At 34.6% G+C, this 26,911-nt stretch overlaps 3 protein-coding genes and 1 long non-coding RNA gene across 5 annotated transcripts; 3 read left to right on the top strand and 1 right to left on the bottom strand.

Moving 5' to 3' along the window:
• The first annotated feature begins 2,921 nt into the window (after window positions 1–2,921).
• LOC110728163 lies at window positions 2,922–4,982 on the top strand. Of its 2 annotated transcripts, none has more exons than XR_002512650.1 (4): window positions 2,922–3,049; window positions 3,656–3,746; window positions 3,894–4,749; window positions 4,839–4,982. It is a non-coding gene; the product is annotated as an uncharacterized LOC110728163 (long non-coding RNA). The 2 variants fall into 2 exon arrangements; XR_002512651.1 differs by having other exon boundaries at window positions 2,929–3,049; window positions 3,646–3,746.
• Window positions 4,983–7,001: 2,019 nt separating this feature from the next.
• LOC110728162 (transmembrane protein 33 homolog) lies at window positions 7,002–11,777 on the bottom strand. The gene is made up of 9 exons (XM_021907811.1): window positions 11,384–11,777; window positions 9,772–9,889; window positions 9,576–9,688; window positions 9,038–9,163; window positions 8,838–8,958; window positions 8,661–8,745; window positions 7,826–7,939; window positions 7,684–7,723; window positions 7,002–7,546 (listed from the first exon to the last, which is right to left on the bottom strand). Exons 1-9 carry the CDS (start codon window positions 11,564–11,566, stop codon window positions 7,394–7,396), a joined length of 1,053 nt encoding a protein of 350 aa, XP_021763503.1. The 5' UTR covers window positions 11,567–11,777; the 3' UTR covers window positions 7,002–7,393.
• Window positions 11,778–13,739: 1,962 nt separating this feature from the next.
• Window positions 13,740–20,250, top strand: LOC110728160 (isoprenylcysteine alpha-carbonyl methylesterase ICME-like). Its single transcript, XM_021907808.1, has 11 exons — window positions 13,740–14,173; window positions 15,243–15,319; window positions 15,449–15,518; window positions 15,767–15,847; window positions 16,260–16,334; window positions 16,599–16,700; window positions 16,786–16,923; window positions 18,859–18,924; window positions 19,018–19,161; window positions 19,249–19,339; window positions 19,864–20,250. The coding sequence occupies exons 1-11, from the start codon at window positions 13,905–13,907 to the stop codon at window positions 20,023–20,025; spliced, it is 1,275 nt and encodes a 424-aa protein (XP_021763500.1). The 5' UTR covers window positions 13,740–13,904; the 3' UTR covers window positions 20,026–20,250.
• A 145-nt stretch (window positions 20,251–20,395) lies between these two features.
• Window positions 20,396–24,923, top strand: LOC110728161 (protein GAMETE EXPRESSED 3-like). The gene is made up of 10 exons (XM_021907810.1): window positions 20,396–21,172; window positions 21,384–21,568; window positions 21,659–21,988; window positions 22,070–22,316; window positions 22,403–22,687; window positions 22,770–22,856; window positions 23,028–23,060; window positions 23,141–23,200; window positions 23,302–23,444; window positions 23,568–24,923. The coding sequence occupies exons 1-10, from the start codon at window positions 21,085–21,087 to the stop codon at window positions 24,141–24,143; spliced, it is 2,034 nt and encodes a 677-aa protein (XP_021763502.1). The 5' UTR covers window positions 20,396–21,084; the 3' UTR covers window positions 24,144–24,923.
• Window positions 24,924–26,911: the final 1,988 nt, after the last annotated feature.

Raw genomic sequence — 26,911 nt, 5'->3', positions numbered from 1 at the left:
ATTTCATAGTATCAACTAATTATAATAAATATACAATCAAAATTATTAAAGGTAAAATAATGTTATGTATCAACAAAATGTATATTAAAGTGTTTCAATTACTTTAGGATGATTTTTTTTTTTTTGACAAAAACTTTAGGATGATTAATTTTGTAGGGTACCCCTCCGATTCTTTTTATTGGTTATTATCAGATTTTAAATACTATTCATAATACTTCCTCCGTTTCTTTTTATTGGTTATGTTTAGATTTTAAACATTATTTATAATACTCCCTCCGTCCCAAAATATATGAGACGTTGGACTTTTTTCACTATTCATGTATTAGTTTTGATGATATTTTTTTACTAACATAATAAAAACATATTTTATCATAAACATGTTGTTAAATAGGTATATATATAAAGTTTCAAAATATAATTTTTAAAATAATAATTTTCATTAATATTTAATTATATACAAATAAATTCAAAGTAGTGCATTGACATGTGTGCAATGTTGACTGTGTCATGTATTCTGGGATAAAAGGAGTATTAGATTATCTTCAAATTTACTCACAAAAGTAAATGAGTCATGTGAGATCATGTTTGATTCGTCTCAACGAATGCTTTATTAATATTCAATCGTTATAAAAAAAGTATGTAATGAATAATAATCAAATAGGTGTATTGACAAACGTGTAAAAGTCATAACGTATCCAATAAAAAGCGACGAAGGGAGTATTATACTTTATATATAGGGTAATTTTGTGAAAATTTAAGAAAATTTTACCAACAACTACCATTATAATGACTACTTTGAGAACAACTACCATTTATTTATTTATCTTTTTGGTAAAAAAAAATAAAAAAATCTAAAAAAATCTACCACAAAAACCTTGAGTAACACAACTACATTTAATTTATGGGCAATAATCTCCAATTGAGGGAGCTAAAAAATCGGCCATTTCAACGACGAGGGAAGGGAGGAGGGGCGATTTCATCGACCTGAGAAGGGAGGGGCTACTTTGGGATGGGGGAAGGGGGGTGGTTTAGATGGTGTAGGTGGGTCACCCGAGTGTTTTTAGGGGTAGGGAGGGGCCGACCGACTGTTATCGGTTGCTAGGGGAGGCGGGCTGTCGAATTTCGGTCGGGCTGGGGTTGGGGCTAAGGGGAGGAAGGATGGTGGCTGGCTGGGAAGGGTTTTTAATTATTTTTTTACAAAAAAAATAAATTGGACCAATTTTGTTGTAACACATCACACATGGCTTTTACAAAATAAAAATCACCCTTTTTTTAAGTCACTGGTAAATCGATCTAGTGGAAGAAAATCAACCCAAAAGTTCATGGTACTCCCTAATAAATGTAAGTTGGGATTATTGAGAGTAAATCGCTGAAAGTTCGGATTAATAAATTAAAGTGAATTTTTCTAAAAAATAAAACTTAGATTTTTGAAGCACCCAATATAATAGATTGAAAAGCGAAAACAAGTCGAATTCAGAATTAATTGGAGGATGAAATAGAGTTGTTTGACTCTTGGAATTGCCCTTTTTAATCTCTTTAGTTTTAATAAAAATGTGTTCCTTTAATGGAAATGGTGTTACTTATGTTTGTTGGGAGATGTAGCAAAATTTCAGTTTCAGATTTACATAAACCCTTGTAGAAGGAGGATGGTAGTAGGTGTTGTTAAACCCATTTGTATGTGATATCGGTAAAAGTCATTACAATATCATGACCTTGTATGAAAATATATACTCCCTCTATCCCACAATATAGTTTCTGTTTTCCTATTTTAAAGACCCAAAATGTTGTTCCTGTTTCTATTTTTGAATAGTATGTAAAGACCATTATACCCTTATTTTTTACTTTATTCATTGAACTTCCTAATTTACCCTTAATTTATTCACTTACATTGTACTTTTTTCACTTTCACTTTCTCTCTCTAATTTTTGTCTATAATTGTACTTTTTACTCTTTTCCCCTTAAATTATCCACTTGCCTTCTACTTTTGTCTAGTTTTTTTTTATACTTCTCCTCCCATTTCTTAAATATCGTGAAAAACACACAATAGGAACTATATTATGGGACGGAGGGAGTATAAAATATGGTTTTGTTAGATCACAAAGAAATGTGATTGACATGTATGAAGCATAGATCTCAAGAAGATTTTATCCATTTGAATTATTGGGTCCCTTAGGGTATGACATACTAATTTTGGGTTGTTTTCGTCATCTCAGCAACATTCATAGACTTTTAATTATATGTTAGAAAATACCTTGCAGAACACGAAACATCATCACTAACTTCCCTCGTTCTATCAATAATCCCATCGCATGTTTAAATGTATATTGGTAAGCTTTATATGCATTGTCCTCACTCGTTGTAATAGCTTAAAGGTAAATATCGTTAATGACCTTAATTGATATTGTGTAAGGGCTTCTTATGCTAATAGTAACTTATGTTACTTACTGCCCTTTCGTTTGTTGTAAACGCAGTTTAATTAATGTAATTTCAGCTGTTTTTTTTTTAAAAAAAAAAATCTAAAAAACTTATAAAGAATTGATACAAGCTTTGGTGTATAAAAATATTTAAAATATGTTTACATAAAACTTTATAAAACCCATTTGTCTCATAATTAGACGATCATATAAAGATATAACCCATATTATAATTATGGTGGGTCATGGCTTTTAAAGGCCTCCATTCCTATTTCTAACCTCTCTAAGTTACTCCCTCATCCCTATTTTTTGCTCCATTGCCAAAATATGAGTCAAACTTAAAAAACTATGACCAGAAATTCCTATTATTCTACTAAATGATATATAGTCAGGTGAGATCTTGTTTGATTCGTCTCATCATAAATTTACTTAATATTATTAACTTTTTATAAATTTTATGCGTATAAAAATGGAGATATAAACGTTTTAACACGTGTCTTGGAGACCGCGCACAGTAAAAAAGGCAAAAATAAAGGTACATGTGGAGTGTTTCATTGGAGTGCACTCAACGTTCTCCATTGAAGCGTTCTCCGTTGAATCTGATTCTTGTATTCCCCATTGAAGCAGCTTCTAAGGTAAGTTGTTTATTGTTGTTATCATCATATCAATTTCACAATCTAGGGTTTATATTTGATCTAATCTAATTTAATTATCAGTGCTTTAAGTTTAGGGTTCGTAAATTCTTAGATTATGAAACATCATATCCAAAAGAAAAGAAAATTATGAGCGTAATTTGATTATTGAATCAAATATCCCTAAAATTATGTATTTTTTGAGATAATTCAATATGAAATCAAATCTCTTTTCCCTGGGCCTAGGGCGGCCGCCCCTCCTGCCCTGCCTCAGGGACGGGCTTGAGTAGTTGGTTTTTGATAGTATGACTTATACAAAGTACCAGATTTAGTTTCTAAAGTCTTGTGAATATGATGGTGATTTAGCTTCTAAAGTCGTATGAATACAATCGTGATTTTGCTTCTAAAGTCTTATGAATATAATCATAATTTAGCTTCTAAAGGCTTTAATGTGTCTCTCAAGTATGATTTTAATCCGAATGGTTTTGATGGAGGACCTGTTTTATTGTGTGCATTCATAGGTTGTATTAACAGCACAATCTTCTAAATTTTCCTTTATGTGTATGGCATTTTAGCCTCTAAGAAATAAAATTTAAAAGTTCTTTTCAGTCAACTCAAGGAACCTTGGTGGTGTTAGTTTCGCGTTTTGATCTGTCTGATGGACAAGTTTAAAGCAAGGCCAGTTCTCAAATCCCAAAAGGTGCATTTTTTTTCCTGATATCATGTACTTGTCTATAGTGCTAGTTTGATGGCATTTGCGTGCCGCGTCAACTCGTTTGAAATTATCCTTTCTTCTTTCATCTTGTAGTTTTGATTTTAATCTTATGTTTCAATTACAACCACTCAGGATTACGAGACAAATGATCGTCTGAGTGAGCTTCCCGATCAAATTTTGGGGCTTATATTGTCATTTCTGACAATAAAGCAAGCTGTTCAAACTGGTATTCTTTCCCACAGATGGATGTGCTTGTGGAAGTATGTTCTCAAGTTGAACTTTGAAGATTCAAGGGCAATGGATAGGATTATAGCTTCAATGAGCAAGGATGAGATAGTTGACTCGGAAAGATGTTGCTTTACTAGCTTTGTGAATCGTGTCTTGGAACAATCTCTGGGTGATATTGATGAAATGAGGATAAAATTTGATTTGGATAATCTTTGCAAATTTGATATTGATAAGTGGGTGAATTTTGCAACGGCTAGGGAACTCAATAAGCTCGAATTAGACTTTTATCCTGCATTGTTGTTCATCCGGAGACGTCATGTCAATAATAGCTTCTTACCTCCTAAGTATCTATACACAGCTGACTTAAGCCTACCCTAAAATCTCTGCATTTAAATTATGTTAATGTTTCAAATGAAACTGTGAAGCTTCTTTTGGATTCCTGCCAGCTCCTTGAGAATCTGTGCCTTGAGTGTTCAGAAATTTTAACTAGTGTAACCTCTGCTTCCTTGTCACTACCTTTGAAGCATTGAAAAGTTTTATACTGCTTTAATATGCAAACAATTGATGTATCTGCTCCAAAGCTCTTGTCGTTAACATATTTTGGTGACCCTATTGAGTTCAATATTTGAAGTGCCTCCTCACTTTGGAGCTATCTGTTGGTGGTGATAGACGTGTCGAAGTAGCATATGCTTTTGAACCTTTGGCAATATATCTTTCACAATTGAAGTATCTACAACTGCGGATGTGCTTAATTCATGGGGTTAGCTTTGTTATTCTATTCAACATGTTTTGTGTTGTTGCAGCTTCCGTGTTTATGTGTATGCTTACTGTTAACTTCTTTTTATGCAGAATAATCTAGCGATCGAGCACTCACCTGCCTTCCCAAATCTGAAGCATCTTGAGCTGTATGTTGTGGCTGATTTTGACGATTCCCTCCTCGGATGGATCCCTCTGATTAACGCTTGTCCTATCCTGCAGAAACTGACTTTGAAGGCAAGTCACCCTTCCCTTTGCTCATGCTTTTGGTTAGTGATGTTAAGAGTTTAATTATATGCTGTGATATTGATCTAATACAGCTTGAATAATCAGTTTCTTCTAGCTTATTATCCATGGTATTGCCTTGAGCAATAGTCGCAAATCTTTACTTTCATTGTTGCTGTCATTATTATCTTGTTCACCACACACATCGAATATGATCTCTCTCTTTTTTAAGAAATTACTCCCTTTATCCATCTACGTTTGGACATTTTCCTATAAAATGTGTCCTAATAGTTATACATTTCTGTTTTTGATTAATTTACAACCTGTCTTTCCCTTTTTTTTCTCCATTTGTTATATATAACTGACTACTTAGTCATTCTTTATCTCACATCTCCTATGTGGTTAGGTTCTTTCATATGTTAATTTGCGATTGTCGTTGACTGACTTCAGACCACCCTTGAGAAAAAGGTTCCTTCACTTTTTCCTTACACCTTGCCAAACAAAGTGTGATAATTAAGAGACAAAGGGAGTACTACCCTCCGGCTGTGGATATGCTTGTTAGAGCCCACCTTTTATTGTGCTACCCTACCCCAGTCCTGTTTCTAAACTTAAAAGCGTTGTAAAATACTGGCTTTCTTTTGTTTATTTGTCTATATAGCTTAAGAGATTATATTATATTATCATACAAAGTAATCAGTATATTTTCGTGATTTGATGAAGTGCTTTGTATCCCCATTTTCTTGCATATTTAAAAATGGTTTTTTCTCACTAAAATGCTGATTTGTTGGATCATTTGCCAAAAGCTGTGATTTTATTAACCCTATTCACCTCGTTCTCTTATTGTAGCTTGACGGTACGGGTTTCCCCTCAATGAAATTTCAAAAGTGTGAAGGATGCCCCCTCAAATGCTTAAAGACTTAAGAGATTTTTGGCTATTACGGAAGTCGCCTTGATAATGAATTTATCACCTGTGTGCTGGCGAATTCTGTTGTGCTCAGTGAGGTAATTTTGGACGTGATGTCATTGATGCATATGGAGCCAATTGAATATGCTTTCTTCCGCGCTAAGAGTCTCGAAGATAAAATCCCTAATGGTGCAAAACTTGTGATAAAGCGTGGTTAAAAGAATACAATGTGTAGTGTAGCTATAAACTGTAGGTTTTTTTTTTTTTTTTTTTGACACCAGCTATAAACTGTAGTTTGTTGCAAGTACTTGGGAAATCTTGTGTGGGATTTTTGTGAATTATTTTTCATTTTGGGTTGAAATTGACTAGATTATCAAAGCTCAAATTTTATAGAAATATCGTTCTGTCTTACAAGAATGAATTATTGGATAAATATTTTCTTATCGGCAGATCCATTGTTGACCAACACAACACAACACTAGCACTCTTTATTGGATGAATACGGACATCTATATTTATGCGTTTGATTGATGCTCTATATTGGCTGCATTAATTGAATGTAATTCGAATACCTTGAAAACCATGTCCCTTTAATTTTTCTTTTCTGTCATCTCACCGAGGATCTCTTTTGCTTGTTTTTGGTTTTGAGGTAATAACTTAAACTTGTTATACATTATACATACACTTCACAATGTTACGGGTCATCAATCACCATGAATTGGAATACTTTTGACGGCCCAGAGTTTCTTTGGCGTTCATTCAACTTTAGAAGCATCACTTTTAACGGTTTTTAATAGAAAATTTAACAAGAATAATCCAACCTTTGCTCCGTTCTCTCAAAATAATCCAACCTTTAAATCTACCTAATATAAATCTAAGTTCGAAATTTTTCACCCATAGCAACCCCAACGTATACCAAGTTACAATCCACGTGTCATGTCCTCATTGGTTAATTTAATTTTTATTTTTATTCTGATAATTTAAAAAAAATATCTATTTTTATTTTTATTCTGATAATTAAAAAATACTCCCTCCCTTTCCCACCAGCTACCCCCCTCCCCTGCCGGCGACATTTTTTTTACTTCCCAATATATAATTCATGATAAATTTCACAAGACAGGAAAATCTAACCTCAACTATTTTTTTCTGTTGAGACTTTACAGCCATCGTAGAAACATGTAGGTTACACAAAATTAATGCAAGGTGAAACCAACAAATTGCTTCAATCAATGTCGTAAAATCTCAAGACTATTCTGTATGTTAAATTTCTCATCAAAGACTAGTACTCGTATTCCAAAACTTACCCAAAAATAGTATCTAAAGTCAGTCAAGCCATCAAGGTAGGATACTGTAGTGTTAAGAAAGAGAAATTCTGCCATTGATCCCTCAAATTAAAAAAAAAAAAAATCCTCCACACCATTTAACTAGGTTGGCTCCTTCAATCCTCATCCTTGCATGTCATCAAGCCTCTGGAAGAACTTGAAATCTTTAGACGATATACTATCAACAATCATCAGGTCTACCTGAGCCACCATCTTTGAATGACAGAAATGGGCGTGTCAAGGAATGGAGCATAGCGATGAATGGCAGGGGAGACGCTCCTTCCTATCTTAGTCCATACACTTTGGTGATAACCAGCGGTAACAGGGGCATGATACATGAGCTTCAACAGCTGCATCAAGAATTCAGGCACATTGTTAGCTTACATTACAAATTTACAAGTATGCGGAGGCAAGCTAAGCATGGCTCCCCACCCACAGATATAAGTGTTCAAATGTTATACGAAGTACAATTACAAATGTAACATACCTGCCAGTACATGAAAATTTGGATGAAGTTGCGCTGCCATCTGCAAGGATATAAGCAAGGTTATTGGTTAACAGAATAGAAATGAGAGAGAGAATGGAGAAATTGACAAAGGGGAAAGTGATGAAAAGAAAAGCTAACTCACGTGAATAAGGAGATGATGAGAAGGAAACCAAGTCCAACCTCAGCATGTGAGGACAATATGCTGAGGGTGGTTACATTAGATTCCACCCATACGCAAAGCTCTTCCAAGTATTTTCTGTTAAGAAACAACAAATGTAATGAGAAAAGTTCATCCAAAAAACAATCAATTCAACTCTTTACACTCAAGAACCACCACAATCTACAAATGATTATGATTTGGTCCAGGAATACTTGAAAAGCAGTAATGATCCATGTAAAGTAAGTTAAATCGAACATTAATACATAACCTATAAAATCAAGCTGATGATAAAGTTTCTTCAATGTAGGCTACTTTTAGTGATTTAGATCAATTTCAACGAGGTGTTATCGCTTGTCAAGCAGCAATCACAAAAGCTTAAGCAGTAAAAACTTGTCATGACCCCACAAATATACTTTGTATGTAACAATGCTCCAAGAGAAAGCCTTGCACCACATCTAAGAAGGCAAAAACTAACACTTTGACCATAACCTCAGTTGAACTTCAGCATAAACAAATAAAATCATGCTTTTCCTCAAATAAGGGCTCAAAGTATCAAACAATACAATGTATAAAACCACCAAACCATCCACGGATCAGATGACCTATTGCTTTGTTTTTGGTCTAGCATCCTTTAGTGAGAACCAATAACATGAATGCATGAATCAGACCTAAACTTAACTATAACCTCTGAATCTTTATCAGCAAGATTAAGTGCCAATATAACTCAAGCTGCTTGGTTGTACCCAATCTTAGTCCCACAATTCAGATAAACTAGCACACATTGAATGAATCCAGTGCGAAGATGAAAATTCCCTACCTGTATAAAGTAGAACTGCTGAAATTACGCCTGAGAAACTTGGCAACATGTTCTAGCGATCGGCAGAGAATGGGAATTAAAGCAACTGCGAGATATTTTGACATTAGCACGTCAGGTGAAACTGTAATAGCAACATACATGTGTGCATTAATGAACAAACAATAAACAGACACTCACACCGGAGGCAATAATTTGATGTAACAAACATGAGGGAGTAAATGAAGTAAATAAAGTCCTTCGTTGCAAGTATTGACTGCAACCACATTTGAACAGCCTGCATATTCCATGCCCTGGGGGTCTGCAGAGTACTCAAACAGAGATTTAGATAGAGTAATTAAACAGATATAGTAAAGGAGAGGAAACTGAAATATGCTTACCCCATATAGTGAGTACAAAGAATATAATGACGAACATGCAGTGCCCAGTAAAGATAGGCGATAAGCCCTGTTTGAAAGATTTGCAGGAATAAGGGGAAGGGTTGAAAGTAAGGCTAAGACAAACACCTGCAAAGAAAGGGCAAAATGTATATAATATTACCAAATAGACACTGCAATTAAAAATAGTTAAGCTTCATGTCAGAAAATAAAAGCACTGTATTACTGTAAAGTAATCTTTCTTAAATACAGATGCCTCCATGGTTTCAAATGTCTGGCAATATTTGATTTTTTCAAAATTTGCAATGTATAAAGTATCATGCTAACTTTTATTTCTAGCATTAAGGACCAGCATATAATTAAGAGAAGCAGATATGGAACAAGATAACCAACAAATCATCTAAGTGAACGTATATAGCTGATCCCTTTTATAATTCTGACTTCAGAAGGGAAGATAATTAACAATTGGCAACATGAAGTAGTCTGATGTGTCTGTACACAAGGTACACACATTTTAATGACCTTTGAGTAATTTGCATACCCAGGCATTCACAGAAAATTGTATGGTTTGCTTATCCCAGCGCATTGCAGTTGGAGCTGGACCAGGACTGGGAGTTGTTGATGTTCCAGATCCAGAGGTTCTAGTACTAGTGCCTGAAAATGAAAGGAACTATCAGTGTATGTACAGGACTTTTGATGGATGTAAAGTATCTACCAGTACTTCTTTCATAGCATACCAGAGCTACGAGATCTCACTTGATCGCTTGTAGGTGTTGATGCTGATGATGAAGATGATGGTTTCACTGGCTGAGAGGAACCAGTTGAAGACATTGGCTCAACAATAAGACCAGGGTCCTGGCAATGCAGTAGCATCCAAACAACATCAAGATTGGACAACAATAGGTAACTAAAGAATAATAAAAGACCAAATACGCAAGATGCAGGAATATGACAGATTTTTCATGTATATAACAGATTCAGTGTACATAGCAGCAGCAGAAAGAAAAAATTAAGTTCTTCATATTTATTTAATGCAAAAGTTATTTTTCAATAAGACAAAGCACCACAGATAGCAGAAAAACTCATCAAGCTTATCCTATATTGTTAGTACAACAACTCTACATTATGTAATTCATATACCTCCTTATTAGTAGGACCATCATAGCGCAAAAAAAGAATTCATATACTTAACCAATGTCAAGCCCAAAAGCAAAGACAAAAATAGAGAAACTGCCTAAATATTTTAATGGCCCAAAGTATACTCGACATTGTAGCTAAGATATGGCATGATAGAATAAGACAACATGAACAGCAATTCTATAATTTTTCTAGCTATGCCTTATTCACTGGGAGGCTCCTTGTATATATTTCCTTTAATTTTTCTTCATTAGGCAACTTTGACAATAGTTGAGAAAGCTTTACTATTAATACCACTCTCTAAGCCCATTGTTCATGGCTATGCCAACAAGTTCAAGTCAAGACATGAATACCACAAATAATTGAAAACATTTGACCTTTTGACCTCCAAAATTAATACCACTCTTTAAGCCCATTGTTCATGGCTATGCCAACAATTTCTAGTCAAGGCATGAATCCCACGAATAATTGAAAACATATGACCTCTTGACCTCCATGATCACCAGTAATTTTCCAATTGAATATGATGTTATCATCAAGTGCTTTATTGGAACATCCAAACATAAAAAAGAATGTCATTTAAGTATAAAAGAGGTCATACACCAAATAACCTAGCTCACAAGAAAGGATATACAAATAATAGAGAATTACGCAAGTAGTTTCATCAAAAGCAACTCACAAGTCGATTTCGAAGTTTGCTATGAACACTAGAAGGACAAATTATGAGTAACTGAAACACATCTATGCAATCATTAACCCCTTACATGATTAAACTGAAGCCAATTATACATGCTGAAATTCAGAGGTTCACTAAAAACCCATGATTCTGCCAACTTCAACCAATCGATTTTTGAGTATGATCAGCATCCAAAAATAGTAAAAATAAAATCAGCACGCAAACCACAAACGCCCCAAAAAATTAGGGATTACCAATAAACCAAAATCAAATTACAGAACACAATAGCAATCCAAATCCAAACAAAGGCACAAACTTTAACCATAAAACCATCAAATTATGAAACTCCAGCAACCAAAACCCAGTATATGAAACAAAACCCTTTAAATAAAGCAAACCCATCACCCAAAACATCAAATTGTGCAATACCCACAAACTAAAAACTAATCTAATTGAAAATTAAACATAGTATAAAGAATCAAAAACATTAAAATTGAATAATTTGATTAAAATTGAAAAGGGGTATAAGTGTATACAATGTAACGCTGGTAGAATTTGCGCTTGAAATGATCAACAACATCAGAACGCGAAGCCATATTAGGGGGGATGAGAATGTTGGACCAATAATCAGCCCATCTGGGATCTCTCTCATAATCGTATGAAGCTGCTGCGATTCTTTTCATCTTTTGCGCATCAACACCTTCATCTTCTTCTCCCATTTTTATTAATTCCACAAAATTTGAGATTCTACTAGAAACTATGGTGAACGAGTGATTTTTTTGCTGTTCGCAGTTGACTCACGACCTCTCTCTCTTTCTCTCTCTTCTGAGTTAAGGAAAAAGAAGAGATGGATAGAAAAGAAGGAAACTGAATCTGAAATTTGGACTTTGAGCAACTTCGATGGGCTTGAGTGGTTGGACTCATGGATTCACGGAGGGGGTTGAATGGTTGATAGTGTGATTAATAGGTTAGTAGGATTGTCAAACGGGTTGGTCCGGTAAGGTTTTATTACGATGATTTCGAGTTCGAATTTTTTTTACAATAAATATTATTGTAAACAATATTTTTTATAAAGATCTTAAACTTTCGGGTTTAAATGGAGTTTAAAATTTTGGAATTAAATGATGTATTTTTTATGGTATTTGATTATGATGATTTTGAGTTTGGATTTCTTTCACTTAAAATTAAATAATTCTCATTGTGTAAAGATCTAAAACTTTCAGGATTAGGTGGAGTCCAATATTTCAGGAGTGAAAGACCTTTTTTCTATGCTCATTGTGTTTCCTGACATGTCTAGAACAAAGTTACTAAAATACGGTATTTCGATATACGTTATAGTTAGCAAGTAATTATAGTAATAAACAAAATTTCTTTCTTTATACCTTTGTTGACATGCATGTTTAATTAGTATGTGTTTGAACATCTTTCTAAATTTGTTTCCTAAAAACCTTTAACATATTGACATTAGATTTTACTCATTATCTTATTTGATCCCTTAAACTCATGTATGAATAGAATGTGTGTTTCTTCTTTTTTGAGTTTAGAAGGCCATTAAATTTTGATTACTTATAGAGTTGGGCATGAGTCGAGTCAACATAAAATAGCTTTTGATGAGCAAATTCGTTGATCAAATTTCTACGGTCTCTCGATACTTACCTCTAAGTACTCTAAAAATTGGATTGTTTAATTGGGCTCTAATTTGAGCTTCAAACCACCCCAGGGACCCTAAGTCTAACAATATCGCACTTGACTTAGAGTATAGATCAATAACTACCGTACCATGCATCAAGGTACCATGTTACACTCACGAATTAGATCAACTTCAAAGTTGGCTACCTGACTTAGAGTATAGACCACTAACTACCATACCATTATGCATTTTAGAAACCAATTTCATTAACTTATTGTACATAAACATCTCGTAAATTACTTTTCAATTATAGACTTTTTAGTAGCTTCAACAACAAATTCCAATACTTCGTATTACAAATCAATGAGTAACTTCAAGTTTTTTCGAAGTTAATTACAAGTATGTCATAATAATATTAGGTATAGAAAACAAGAAATGGACATGGAGCGGTGGGATTTATAGAGGGTATCGTCAGTCGTCTGATCACTCGGTCACTCCTTCATGAGTTTTGTTTACGGAAGCATGCTATATTGGAACATTGCTAAAGCTAGCTACTATTTCGTTGTCATACTTACTTAGCTTTCACTCCATTTTTTTTTATTTTAAAAAGCATATTTTGAGAAACCAACCAAAGCCCAAAGGTGGCAACCCCCTCTGCCCAAACGGTATTTATTTAGGTTTGCTTTTAAATAATACTCTTAGATCACTTCCTAAGTTTTGTAAATTAAAAGGCTTAATATAAAGTTGTACTTCTACAATTTTTGTTTTTTATACTAGCATATTGATTTAGAGGTCATAAGTTAATCTGACTTTGATTAGCGTGCAAGATCATTTGGAAGTAAGAGTGAAGGGTAAGGAAACTCATCAATTTTGCAAAGCTAACTCGTCAACATAGTTACAAGCTCAATTGTATACAAAACACGTGCAATTAACACAAGTAAAAGTCCAATATAAGTACAAAACACATATAAGTGTCCAAGTTTTTTACACTTTACCATAATTTAATTTTCAAAACTTAAAAACTTTATAAAACTTGGCCACAAACAAATCTTCAAGATTAAAAAACTTTATGATAGTGGTGTATGAATAGATCACACCCTCAACTTTCTAGAATTGCCTTCAACAATTTTGTTTTTTCTATTATGATTTTTTTTTTTTTTTTTGGTTCATAAAATCAATACACGTCTCCACTTAATGGCCCCACCTCCACGTGCCTCACACAAAAAAACTTTCTCAAAAAACATACGAAGAATATTTTTATTTTATCCTTAATTTTTTACGGAAAGTAATTTGGACCCACAAAAATACAGCTATTGATTCGCTCAAACAAGATTCGTCCTCTTTTTTTTTTTTTTTTTTTTTTTTTTTCTTTTTCTTTTTATATCGATCCATTTTCCTGGGTTTCGTCTCTCTGCTAAATTTCGAAAATGGAGTCTGATACGGCGTCGTTTGAGGGGTCTGAAAAAGTTTCCATTTTTGGCAATAACAAAACAACCACCTTCGAAGAAGAAGAGGAGAGAGAAAGTAGTGAAATGGGTGACCGGGAACCGGTAATTGACAGTCACCGCCGGAGAATTTCCGGTATTGGGAACAAATCATTGTCAAGGCAATCGTCGTTTCGGCAGGATTTTGAGCATGCTGCTGCTGAGACTTACCTGATTACCGGACTTAGTTTCAAGCTTCTTCGCTATCTTGGGTAATTTTTCTATATTTTTTAAATTTATTGATTTTGATGAATTGTTTGTTTTCTGTAATTTTTTTAATGGGATTCTGTTAGATTACGTCTTACTATCCTGTAATGTCCGGAAAAAGTTGTCACGTGTTTTGAATGATGGGAGCCTAAGCCTAAGGAGTGCTTCATTTACAATGTTGCTATTATATTCACTCTTATTCTGTTATTCAGTGTTAGTTGTGATTTTATGAGGGATTGTGACCATGTAAGTATGTAACATGTTATTTTGTATGTGGGTCTTGGACTACTCTTGCTCAAGAGTTTTTTCAATTGCATGATTGTTGGGTAATTTTGTGAATATATGATTGATTTGGGGGTACGCGGATGTGATACTTCCTGTGAAGTGGTTTAAATATCTGGTTGTGTATTGAGACAACAAGAGAACTGTGGTTTTCATACTAGTAAATAAGGCTATGTGATGTGCCTATGAGTATGTTTCAGTAAACATGTATTGGTGTGAAGTTGATGAATGGAAGAGATACATAAGCCCATGGTTATGTGCTAACGTAGGTATTTTAAGTGAATAGACATCTTGGGGTTCTTTGGATAAATTGTCGTGCTTTGGAGAATTCGGGAAATATGAAAGTTGGTACATGTAGTGAAGGTAGTGTACAACTGAGTGGAGAAAAGATGTGTGATAATGGAAAAATTTCATCTAGAGGCATGTTCAGTTGATCACTAATTCACTACCAATGTGTGTGTGTGATTTTTTTTTCTTTTCGATATAGAAAGGCTTTTTAAATGGTGTGGTATTTCACTTAGAAACAATGATAACTTCAGAATTTGAAAGTCAAACAATGGTGCTTGATTGTCATGAGTATTGAATATGGAATATAAAAAAATAGTTCAATTATAAATAAACTTCTGGAGAGGATGCCTTCTTATTTGGGCTTGATTTGTTGTTTCAAGTTCTGGTTGTTACTATCTTGTACTTGGTATGACTTTCATGTTATTGATATGCATGTTTGAATTGAATTTTGAGCTTTTTTTTACTTGAGTAGTTATTTTGGTGTCTAATCATTTGCTCGTTCAGGGTAGGCTACCGCTGGATCACTAGACTACTTGCTCTTCTCTGTTATGCCATGCTACTTTTACCTGGTTTTCTTCAAGGTAAGTTGATTGTTATGAGTAAATGCAGCAATCAGGTTATTTCTAGTAAATTGCAAGTGTTTACACTTAACATTACTTATTATATTTTTGTAATATTATTATAATGAACTTCAATCATTCTTTGTGCAGTGGCATATAGTTATTACTTTTCCAACCAAGTACATCGTAGTATTATTTATGGAGATCAACCAAGAAATAGGTATGTCTTCAGTCTCTTCACTTTATGTTGTTTGTCTTTGGTTGTGACTTGTGACTCTTGTAAGACACGTGCCAACAACGTTAGGAATCATTTTGTTCTGTAAGTACAGTAGAGGTCATCTTAGATAAATGAAGCTTAGGACTGTGCTTTATTACTCTTTATCCTAATTAAATCCCTTTTTTATTCACCTATATATGTATAAGTTCTTACTACTTTGTTGTCATACGGATGTGATTGTCATAATGCAGACTAGATCTTTATTTACCAATGGGTCCTGATGGAAAGAAACCAGTTGTGATATTTGTCACTGGGGGAGCCTGGATTATTGGGTGAGTAATTTGTCTAGAACTCACTTTGAGTTATATCATTATTGTTATGATTATTTTTTGTTGGAAGAGGAAATTCTCTGTTATTTTTGTAACAACATTAGTTCATGTGTCTGTATCAGTAAAGGTTTGAATCGAAATTGCAGAAGGCTCGTGATTTATGCTCTTATTGATTGCTCTTGTGTTTTCGTCTAACAAACAAATGGATCTTAGAAGAATTTCATGTGTACAAGCTCTATTACTATCCAATTTCATGAGATGGAACATTGAGACTGCTACAAAAATTTTTAAGTTTTTCAAAGAATTATAATGTTGTTCTAATCATTCAAGCTTGTCTAAAGTAATTACTGGTTGGGATATTTCACATGAACTTTCTTAAGCATTCTTTAATCTCTTTCTCTTCTTACCGATTTAGGTACAAAGCGTGGGGCTCCCTTCTTGGATTACAATTGGCAGAAAGAGACATCATAGTGGCCTGCCTTGACTATAGGTAAGGATTTTATTTGTAACTGTATATATGCTGTGTGATGACAAACATTAATTTATCCTTCCAATTTGTTTAACCGACTCGTTTTGATTCAGCTATACATCTTACTAAGATTATTTACATTAAAGAGAAGTGGGAACAATAGGCTATAGCTTATTGCTCTTATGTGTTAAATTTGTGCGTGTGTGTCTTTTTTCATTTATTCATAGATGTTTCTAACATGATTGATGATCATGAGATATTCATACTACCAAACTTATTATGCAGAAATTTCCCTCAAGGAACCATCAGTGACATGATTAAAGATGTTTCCCAGGGCATCTCATTTGTTTGTAATAATATTGCCGCTGTTGCAGGTGATCCTGATAGGTATTTGACTTAAAATTCTATTTAAAAATTTTTAAGTTTTGCTTCTTGTCATATCATTAATGATTTCTGCCTTTTGTGGACACAGAATCTATCTCGTTGGGCAATCAGCTGGTGCACATATATCAGCTTGTGCTCTCTTGGAACAGGCAATCAGAGAGTCACAAGGAGAGAGCTGTTCTTGGAGTGTTTCACAGATAAAAACTTATTTTTCTTTATCTGGCGGGTATGCACTGATCTAAAATTTTTCAATTTAGTGGTCATTTCTTGATCATTTTCAAGTCACTTTAATGCTTCTAATGTTCTGCTTCCTAAATGCTGATTACATTTTATTGAAGTTGTGTTAGCCCATAGTGGTTGTTCTAACTAGCTCACTGGAATTGTTTTATGGCATATGTTGCATTATTGCAAATTTGTAAATATGACGATTCTAGATCACTGAAAATACTTCACATGCATTTCTGATTAAAGTACATACCATGATGTCACTGTTTTTTGTTATTGTAAACTTCGTAGTAGAAAGTGCCCAAAGGGGCTGTCCTTACTTGTTGCTAGCTTAGCAATAAATTCCAGCAAAATGTCCTAAATTACAATAGTAATAATACAAATGAGTAATCCTCGTCTTTTTTTCTAAAAAAAATAAGGTTATTGACTAAGGTCACTAATGGCATGTAATAGATCACCATACGGCCCAACCCATCCAAGTGTACACCAGTAGATTGACAAACCGTAGGTCAACAGTCAAGAAGCGGCAACCGATGAAGGGACAGCAGAAGCAAAGAAAAGGAAAACAAGCAACAAGCCTTAACAATGTCTAATTATGGTTTTGCCTTTTTAGCTAAGGAGTCACATGTATCCATCTTTAGTCTTAGATGTCTTGAGTATAAATAGGGTAGTAAACTTAGTAGTGAGATTAGGCAGAAATTAAGTGAGGAAACTTCAGAGAGTTGCAACCTCAAGTTGCTAGGAGGTTTGTAGCCTCAAGCTACTACCCCTTATAATCGTTCAACCATTAGCAATCAAACATTCAAGCTTTCAGCCTTAATTTACTGTTATTTGTGCTTAATTTCGGGTAGAGAAATCTGGTCTATTACATGACATTTTGAACTCTACTAATTCCTTAGTTTTAATTTTTAAGCGACTAGTTGGATTCACAGTAGACTAGTAGAGTATGCCTACCTGTTTATTTGGTGTTAGGAATAAAAATTGTGGTGATAGAATTCTTTTATTTTCATAGTTGTTGAGTAATTTAGAGTATGAGACAATATTCATGTTTGCTTTGCTTAATCAATGTTAATATAGGTGAAGGTGCTAATATAGGTGAGGTGTTTTGATTAAGTATAGCAAAGTAATTAGAAGCTAATAACCTCGGTTTAAAGGGGTAAACTCGGATTAGAGTGAAGAACCTCGGTTTAGAGGGATAAGCAAGGAGAAGCAGGGGAAGCAAAGCTGCCCTGTCTTCTGCCGCTGGTCTGCTGCCCGGCTGGGTAGCGCCGCCCTGCCGAGCACGAGAGAGAAGAATGAGAAACGAAGTCCTGCTGCCCGGTTCAAGGTTTCACCGCCCTGCAGGGCGCGAGACAAGTTTTCTGGGTTTTGGGTCCCGCCGCCCGGCCGGGACGAGAGGGTCCATGTTTTTCACCCAGATCCGCCCGGTTGGGCTAACCGGAATCCGGTTGGGCGCGGGTCAGGCAGGGAAGTTATTTGGCAGTTTCTTCGTGTTTCTTCGGAGGCTAATTTCTGGGAAAATGCTTCTTATAAATATGTTATAAAAACATATGATGAAAGAAAGAAAATAAGGAGTCAGTTTTCTTCGTGACTTTTCTTGTTTTCCATTTTCTTAGTTTTGCTTGTTTCTTTAACTATCATCATCATAATTACCAAGTTTTGGTTATATCAGATCACAAACATACTACACACTGTTGTGATTGTCTTCGTTGTATCTCCTAGTAATTTCGTGATACTCGGTGTGTATATAAGGGTCGAAATATTACTTTGGGAAACTGATCTTGTTCAGGCCTCGAAGTGTTAATTTGTCCAATTTTTGTGTCATTTTTGTGACCCGGTAAACCAATTTCCCCAACTATAGTTTCATTTTTTTTTTCCCAGATAATATGAATGTCTTTCATTTTATCTAACAATCTCCTCTGAATCTTGGGAGTAGGTTTAACTTGGTGAATCTGGTTGATCACTTTAACAATCGAGGTCTCTATCGATCCATATTTTTGAGGTACTTCTAATTTAAGCTTTCTATATTTTATTTAATTTATTTTTCTGTTTCTGTTTGACATCATAATGTAATGGATACTGGATGCCCTTTCAGCATTATGGAAGGAGAAAGTTCTCTGAAGAAGTATTCTCCTGAGCTTCGGGTGCAGGATAAAAGCATTGCAAAGGCCGTTTCATTGTTGCCCCCTTTCATTCTTTTTCATGGAACTGAAGACAAGTCCATTCCTTCAGTAGCCAGGTCTATAATATCTTCAAGCATTATTAGTGTGATTTGTTGTTGACGACTGTACATTGACTCTTCGCTATTGATCGTCTTTGTGTGCAGTGAAAATTTTGCAGATGCTCTCAAAAATGCTGGTGGTCATGCTGATCTGATTTTATATGAAGGGAAAACTCATACTGATATGTTTGTTCAGGTTGAAACTTTCACTCCTTTTGTTTGTCATACTTAATTGTACTGGCGCATTTTTTCCAAGTACATGGCATTTCCCTATCCAAATCGGAGGGCATTTTTGGGGGAAAATTGGCGTAGAGTGGATGTATGAGTCCACTCTGTGCATGGCTTATACTTATCCCCTGGTTTATACCAGTCATACTGTATACAACTAAACTTTAATGAACACTAGTATGAATGAACAACTGGAAGCTTTTTCTGAAGAATAAGCCCATTCTATTCAGTGTACCTGACTCAAATCTGGCCTATTGATGCACTTGCATCAACAACAAATCACTTTTTTCCCCATCTTTCAGTGTGTTCTCTGTTTCTCAATAAATTCCAGAAATCCTGTATAGCTTTAAACAAAATGCATGGTAACAGAACCTATGCTTAGTCACGAAGAAATACTTTATAACGAGTCGTGTGTGTGTGAGTTTTAAGCAACCATGTGATTCCTTAACACGATACTATTGATTCCTTAACACGATACTATTAATGATGCAGGATCCATTAAGAGGCGGTAAAGATGAGCTGTTTGAGCATTTGGTTTCTGTCATACACGCAGATGATGAGGAAGCTCTGATGAGGGATGCAAATGCTCCACCCATGAGACGCCTAGTCCCTGAGATATTGGTGAAGTTAGCCGGGCAAATAAGCCCTTTCTAGACTTTATTGTTCGCAAATCGGGCATCAACTTCCATGGCTATTGGTGTGCCACATACCCATTCTTTGTTACTGTCGTTATAATTTCTTCTGTATAGGATTAGGAGCTTATTGCATTCTTTATTTAGTCCATCATTTATTGGTAATGTAGTTTACAATTATTTGTTAGTTTAACGAAATTCGGTAAATTCTGGTGTCAGATGAATTGAATATAATTATATTTCATGATCCAAGTTCAACATAATACTGATGGTCGATATATACTCTATACTGCTATACATCTTTATGGCTATTAACACACTATGCTTGCCAAAGATATAGGCTCATAGGTTTGAGCCCGGGAACCAAGAAACTTAATAATTGGTACGCCTACAGGTAACATGTTACGACAATCGTCAATCAACACTATAAGGTCTATAACTGGATAATTTTACAATAGCTACAACAAAAGTGTTGTAACTACCTCTCATTTAGATTTAGACCGTTTATTTTTAACATTCAATCTTCAACCTTCATAATATGGCGGCAAACTGTAATTTATATCCAACCGTTGTCTTCTAGTCCTCAATGCGGCAACTCGGCAAGCAAGCTTAAGAAAAAACTTTTTTTTTTTTTTTTTTTTTTTTTTTTTAATTTTTATTTTGAGGAAAAACTTTGACTGGAAAAAAGTAGATTCATAAAATTTGTTTAGTAGGAAAAAGAATCAACGGTGAAGATATATTATGGAGTGATGGGTTAAGATTTTTTTTTTTTTGTCAGGAGAGATGAAATCATTTATTGACTATAAAAATAGTGGCTATTGAAAATCAACTCACTATCAATTAATTAATTCAAAAAAATTTATTCCTCAAAAAAAAAAAAAAAAAAGAAAAAAATAATGATAAATTCAACTTAACTACCCAACAGTTAGTTTTCGAGAAAAAAACAACACTTCAACTTGTAACCGTTTCTTTCCTTGTTCATTTTTACTTTTGCATTCAATCTTCATTGTCTTTGGCATTTGTGTAAACTATAATATTCTTAGACTGATTGTCAATAAATTCATTTTTACTCGTTGATATTATGTGCAAGGTGGGCTGCTATTGGATTACTAGACTACTTGTACTTCCTTGTTTTGTCTTGCTTCTACTTCTGCCTGGTTTCATTCAAGGTATGATACGACACCCCATCCCAAATTAATTGCCATGTTCTCGCGTTGATATTGTAACTTGAACTAGTAACGTAACAAAGAAAGTCTGGACGGAGTTCGTATTAGATGTAGTATATGCAAAGTGTTAATTGCTATATGTTTATGTATCCTTTATAATTAAGTGGATTTACTAATAATTTTCTGAGAAATGTGCATTCTTTCTTTGTTGCAGCCGAACCATGGAAAAGTTTTACTTCTAGGCTAGGGAAACCTCTGATTGTAGATGATGGAATTGTATATTCTTGTTCTGAGAAATTTTTGTATGCTTTTAAAAGCAATGGGTCTATGGTTTCGAGTGTACACTTGAATTATACGTGCAATGGTGGCATTGCTCCGGTTTATGGTGGAAAAGGGAAGGTAAATTTTATCAGCCTTTTTTTAGTGAATATGCTAGGGTTTTATGAATTCATGACTTGCAATAACGCGAACTTGTCAATTTGTTTGTAGGTGTACATCATTGCAGAAAATAAAGTGTTAAGGATCAATACTTTGACTGCTGGAAATTCTGATCCAGCTGTTGAACTTTTCTTTGGTAACGAATCAACAGGAGAAAGATCAGATGAAATCCTTGGAGTTTCTGCAAGTATGCTAACATCTTCTGTTTACATAAACATAAGAAATAAAGGACTTTATGCATATTCGTTGAGAGGGAGGCTGCGTTGGAGTGCTTTACCGGTAATTAATCAGTTCGGGTATTTTCAAGGTTGCAAGAATAATGTTACAGACTGTTATTTCACGTCACCTCCCATTATTGATAGTTGTGAGAGCAGTGTATATGTAAGTAATCTCAGATCAGTCTTTCACAGTTATGTCATTGACAAGTTTTTTTTAAGTTTTTGTGTTGGATTTGTTGTGCAGATTTCAAATAATGAGGGAGAACTCTATTCTATATCAGCTCGTAGTCCTCATTTTAAATGGATTCAGAATTTGAGTTCATTTGACAAAGCATTTACTGCCACTCCAGGGAACAATGGCTTCCTGTATGTTACAGTTCCTGCTAAGGCCATTGTACTCGGCTTAGATGCTTTTACAGGTGATATTTCATGGGAGATTAGTATTGGACCACTAAGTTCTGCAGAGCATTTACCTGTGGTTGATGCCAATGGTAATTTTTTCATAAAGTTTGTTTGTAATATTATATTGCTTATGTGTTTGAATCCATTAGTATGTGTTCTTCTGAAAACATTGTAGGGTGGGTATCTATCGGTTCACTTGATGGATTCCTCTACTCCATCTCACCAACGGGGATCCTAAAAAAGTTCTCTAAGGCGCCTCCAGTGAACTCCGTGATTCAAGTCAGTCCTGTTCTTGATTGCTCTGGCTATGCAGTGTATATATCACAGACAGAAATGGAGGGTAAAAGCAGCCGTGTGATCGATAATTACACATTTGTTTCTGCAATGAAACCCAAGAATGTTGTTTTTTCATTGTTGGTTCCTGCCACTGAAGCTTTCTATTGGTCGGACATGTATCCTGGTAAGCTGTCCACTTTAGAACTAGCATTTTGAGAACTCTTTTCCAACTCTTTAAATCACTGTGTGTACATCACTTAACACAGGTGAATTTGCATCAAACCTATCACGAAGTGACCTGAGGAAGTTTAATCTGAACGAGGGGACTGTCCTTGCTTTTATTGCTGCAGCAAGTAAGGATCATAGTCACTCTTTTGCTTAAAAGAATTATTGCACAAAATTAATTAATGGCCTTGAGTTGATATACATACTAAAGCTCTCATGCTGCTTGTTTTACTTCAGATTCTGCTAGAAATCCTAGAATACTCTTGAGTGATTGGTTGCACTTTTATATTGTGATGCAGAGATCGGAAACCCACTTCCATGCAGAAGCACCAGTATTTCATCTGAGATACTCATCCTTTATGCCCTCAAATTGCATATTTCCAACATAACTGGTTTATGTTTCTGGTTGCAGATCTGAAGCTTGCATTTAGTTGCTCCGAGTTGAGGCCTAAGAGCATCAGTGTTTATACAGGTATATCAGTTGTATCTTCATTCAGTATGTATTAGGAGTCTTATGACTGGAAATTGATTAGTGTTTAACATTAATCAGGATATTTTTCTCTCTTTTCCTAGGAAACGAAAGAGCCATACTTTTATTCTTGCTGTTTGAAACCATTATCTTGGTTGCCTTGGCTATAAGTGTACGATTCTGTTGGATATTTTGGAATAAGCAGAAGCTCCGAAATCAAGATCTTGGAAAATTCCTTGATAAACGAGTAAGTCTAGTATTAGTAACACACTGGTTCTATTACTATTAGCCAATTTCAGAACTACAAGATTAAAGCCTAAAATTATGAATATGCAGTGGAATTCTGACATGCTGTTATATTTTTCTCTAGCAATCACTGCGGCTTAAAAAGAAAGAGTATGAACAGACGATTTCAGAGCTAGAGCAGAAGGCAGCCAAGGAGGCAACAACCAGCATCGTTTTGGAAAATTTGAGCAATCTAGTACGAGAAAGAGAAGGCATCGAAAGGAAACTCTCAACAACTTACAGCTTAGGAAAAGACAGCACAAGTTCACTGTCAAAACCTGTACTTCCAATATATGATAAGAAAGCAAGAAGCTATTCTTTTCAAGGGTCAAAGACTGAGAATGTTACTATCTTTCACACATATAGCAGTACTTCAGATGAAGAAAGTGGTCAAGAAACAAATTCCGAGAATGATTTGCATACTGAAATAGAATTTGCTGCTAAAGATCTGAAGGGGAAAACAAAGGCAGATGAAGCAATTGAAATAAGCTCTAGTGAAGATAATAGTGAATGGGAAGACTCGTATGAAAGCTCTTCAAGAACAAGTTCGGGGTCTAGACGCTTTCATGATGACTCTTTCCATGATGTGAACAAGGTTCAAAGTAGGGGTGAAAAGGCATGGTTGTTCAGGAGAAGAAGGTCCTTGTCCTCTACTAATTAGGAGTGATGTTTTATGTATGTATTAATATCCTTCACACTTGAAATTCCATTGAGGGGAGACCTTAACGTCAAGCTACAATAAGAGAACGAGGTGGATAGGATTAATAAAATCATAGCATTTGGCAAATGATCCAACAAATTAGCATTTTAGTGAGAAAAAACCATTTTTAAGCATGCAAGAAAATGGGGATACAAAGCACTTCATCAAATCACAGAAATATACTGATTACTTTGTATGATAATATAATCTCTTATCTTAAGCTATATAGACAAATAAACAAAAGAAAGCCGGTATTTTACAACACTTTTAAGTTTAGAAACAAGACTAGGGTAGGGTAGCATAACAAAAGGTGGCTCTAACAAGCGTATCCCCAGCCGGAAGGTAGTACTCCCTTTGACCTGGCATAAGGAAGAGCAAATTGGAATTGTCTTAAACTACCAACCCAAAGAAGCTCAGATGGTGAAATTCTTCAAGTCTTTTCTGTATCCTCTCCCCTTCTTCTCTGTGTTACTCTGCTCATTGTACATATCTCTAAATCGCAAGTGTTTCCGGTGGTGGAGGTTGCGCTTCCACGCCTGCAAGTTGAACATCTGCTTCATCTGCGCCTACATTCATGACTTCAATACGAGCATCAAAGCTAAAACAAGTGTTACTGGTTTAGTTCATGTGTTTGATAAGGCCAAGTATGTATTTATGCATTGTATTCAACCCCGAGTACTATTGCTTCATCCATTCTTTCGGTACCTTCGAGTACAATTTCCACCTACTTGTAGTACTTGACTACTTTTCTCATTCAATACTTGAGTACTTGACAAGAGTAAATGTGTGGTTTAGATTTTGATATTGCAGCAGAGTTAGCAAAGATGAACAAATTTAACAAGGGCTTATTTTAAGTTACTACTAGTATCTAATTATTTTGGTCGAGGTTGAGGTAAAAAAATTGTAGCAAGTATATTGTGTGACGTACTGGTGTAGCAATATCATGAACTAGATTAACGTCATATGATTATGGTATGATGGTGGTGTGTCATATGATTGTAATGGTAGCAAGGTCCAACTTAGTTTGGATGATCAAATTACTAGCTAGGGGGTGGAGGGGGTTGTTGTCAGACTGTCAGTGGTCGCGAGTTTTGGGGGTGGTGGTTTAGGCTATGGAAGGGGCTCAGGTTGTAGATAAGTACGTGACGGCTGGTGGGTGACAAATTCACAATAATTAAAGGACATTTTGTGGAAAACTACCTTAGAAAACACGTTTTTTTGTGAGAAACTACCTAATAAAAACAATGTTTTAAGAAACTACCTTATAAAAGGATAAATGTTGCAACAAAGGCATGGCTGACTTTTATTTTCCGGCATTGATCATGTCACGTGCCAATTAAGAGAAAAAGGAGGGAAAGGGTGAATTAAAAGTCACGGTGATTGGCACGTGATGTGATCAACGCCGGAAAACGAAAGTCAACGGTGACTTTCCGACTAACGGTAGTTATTTTACAACGTTTACCCTTTTATAAGATGGTTTCTTACAACATTTTTTTGGTTAGGTAGTTTTTCACAAAATGTCCATAAATTACAGTGTAAATATAAATTTTGAAAATTTTAATCCAACATAAAATACATATTTTTTGAGAAACTATAAAATAAGAATAAAAATTACATAAATGAAACTAAAAATTTGATAAATCAAAAAAATGTTGATAATACTGTTTAATACCATTAGTAAAGTAATATAATTAATTACTTGGAAAAAAAATATCAATTTGACTATATAATCGTTAAAACATTATAGTAGTCATATTTCAAATGACTACCGTAAAATTTTCATCCTTTTAAAGGAACGGTGTTACGTGGCATTCTTCAAAGTATGTGTAACATGTCACAATGTCATGTCAACATCCAAAGTATATATGCCACGTGTAACAAAATAAAATATGCTTTGAACAAGATTCAAACGAACCCATAATCTCTAATATATGTAGCTAATACATTTACCATCTCAACCATCTTTTATTAATGTTTTACATTTCACATATATTATACTTCGTATATATTCTTTCATTTATTAGGTAAATTAGAATAAATACGTATGATGTAAAAAAAAAAAAAGTGACACCCAAGCAACGAGCAAACCACTACACACACTAACTACACAAATAGTCGAACATAATTATTAAATTAAAGAAGTACACAAACTAGCGAATCGGGCATCGCCCGGGGTACACACCAGTTATTCTTTAAAAACCAGAAAAATAAAAATATGTTGTACTCTATTACTCATTGTTTTTGTATGAATTGTGTGTTTTTGAACATACTCCGCAACAAATAAATGAGAGTTCTTTCCTCAATATTAGATGGTGACAAATTTAATGATTAAGAAACATTATGAAGGAGTCAACTACATACTCCATATATATTAAATGTTTGCTTTAATGGGCAAACATATTTGTTCATATGTAGTACGGAGTAATAATTTGCGGCCCTTTATCTTAAGAGAAGAAAAAGACGGTAATTTATTTAGCAATAAGATTAAAAGCAATAATTAAATCTGGTTAGTGCAAGTTTTAAGCACAGAACAATTAAGTTTATTCCTCCAACTGAATTGCTGCGCAAATGCAAAATCGATCTAATTGATTAGTGAAACTTGTGTAGTTACAACAATTGATTGACTGCTGTCTTATGCCCACTCTATGTTGACTAAATTTATAGGAAATTAATTAATTAAAGAAAGAGAATAGAAAGATAAAAATATACTAATGAATGAATCAACAGAA

This window comes from Chenopodium quinoa, unplaced genomic scaffold, assembly GCF_001683475.1.
Source record: "Chenopodium quinoa cultivar QQ74 unplaced genomic scaffold, ASM168347v1, whole genome shotgun sequence".
NCBI lineage: Eukaryota > Viridiplantae > Streptophyta > Magnoliopsida > Caryophyllales > Amaranthaceae > Chenopodium > Chenopodium quinoa.
Note: the sequence above shows the minus strand (reverse complement) of the source record. Positions and strands in the feature narration are given on the sequence as shown.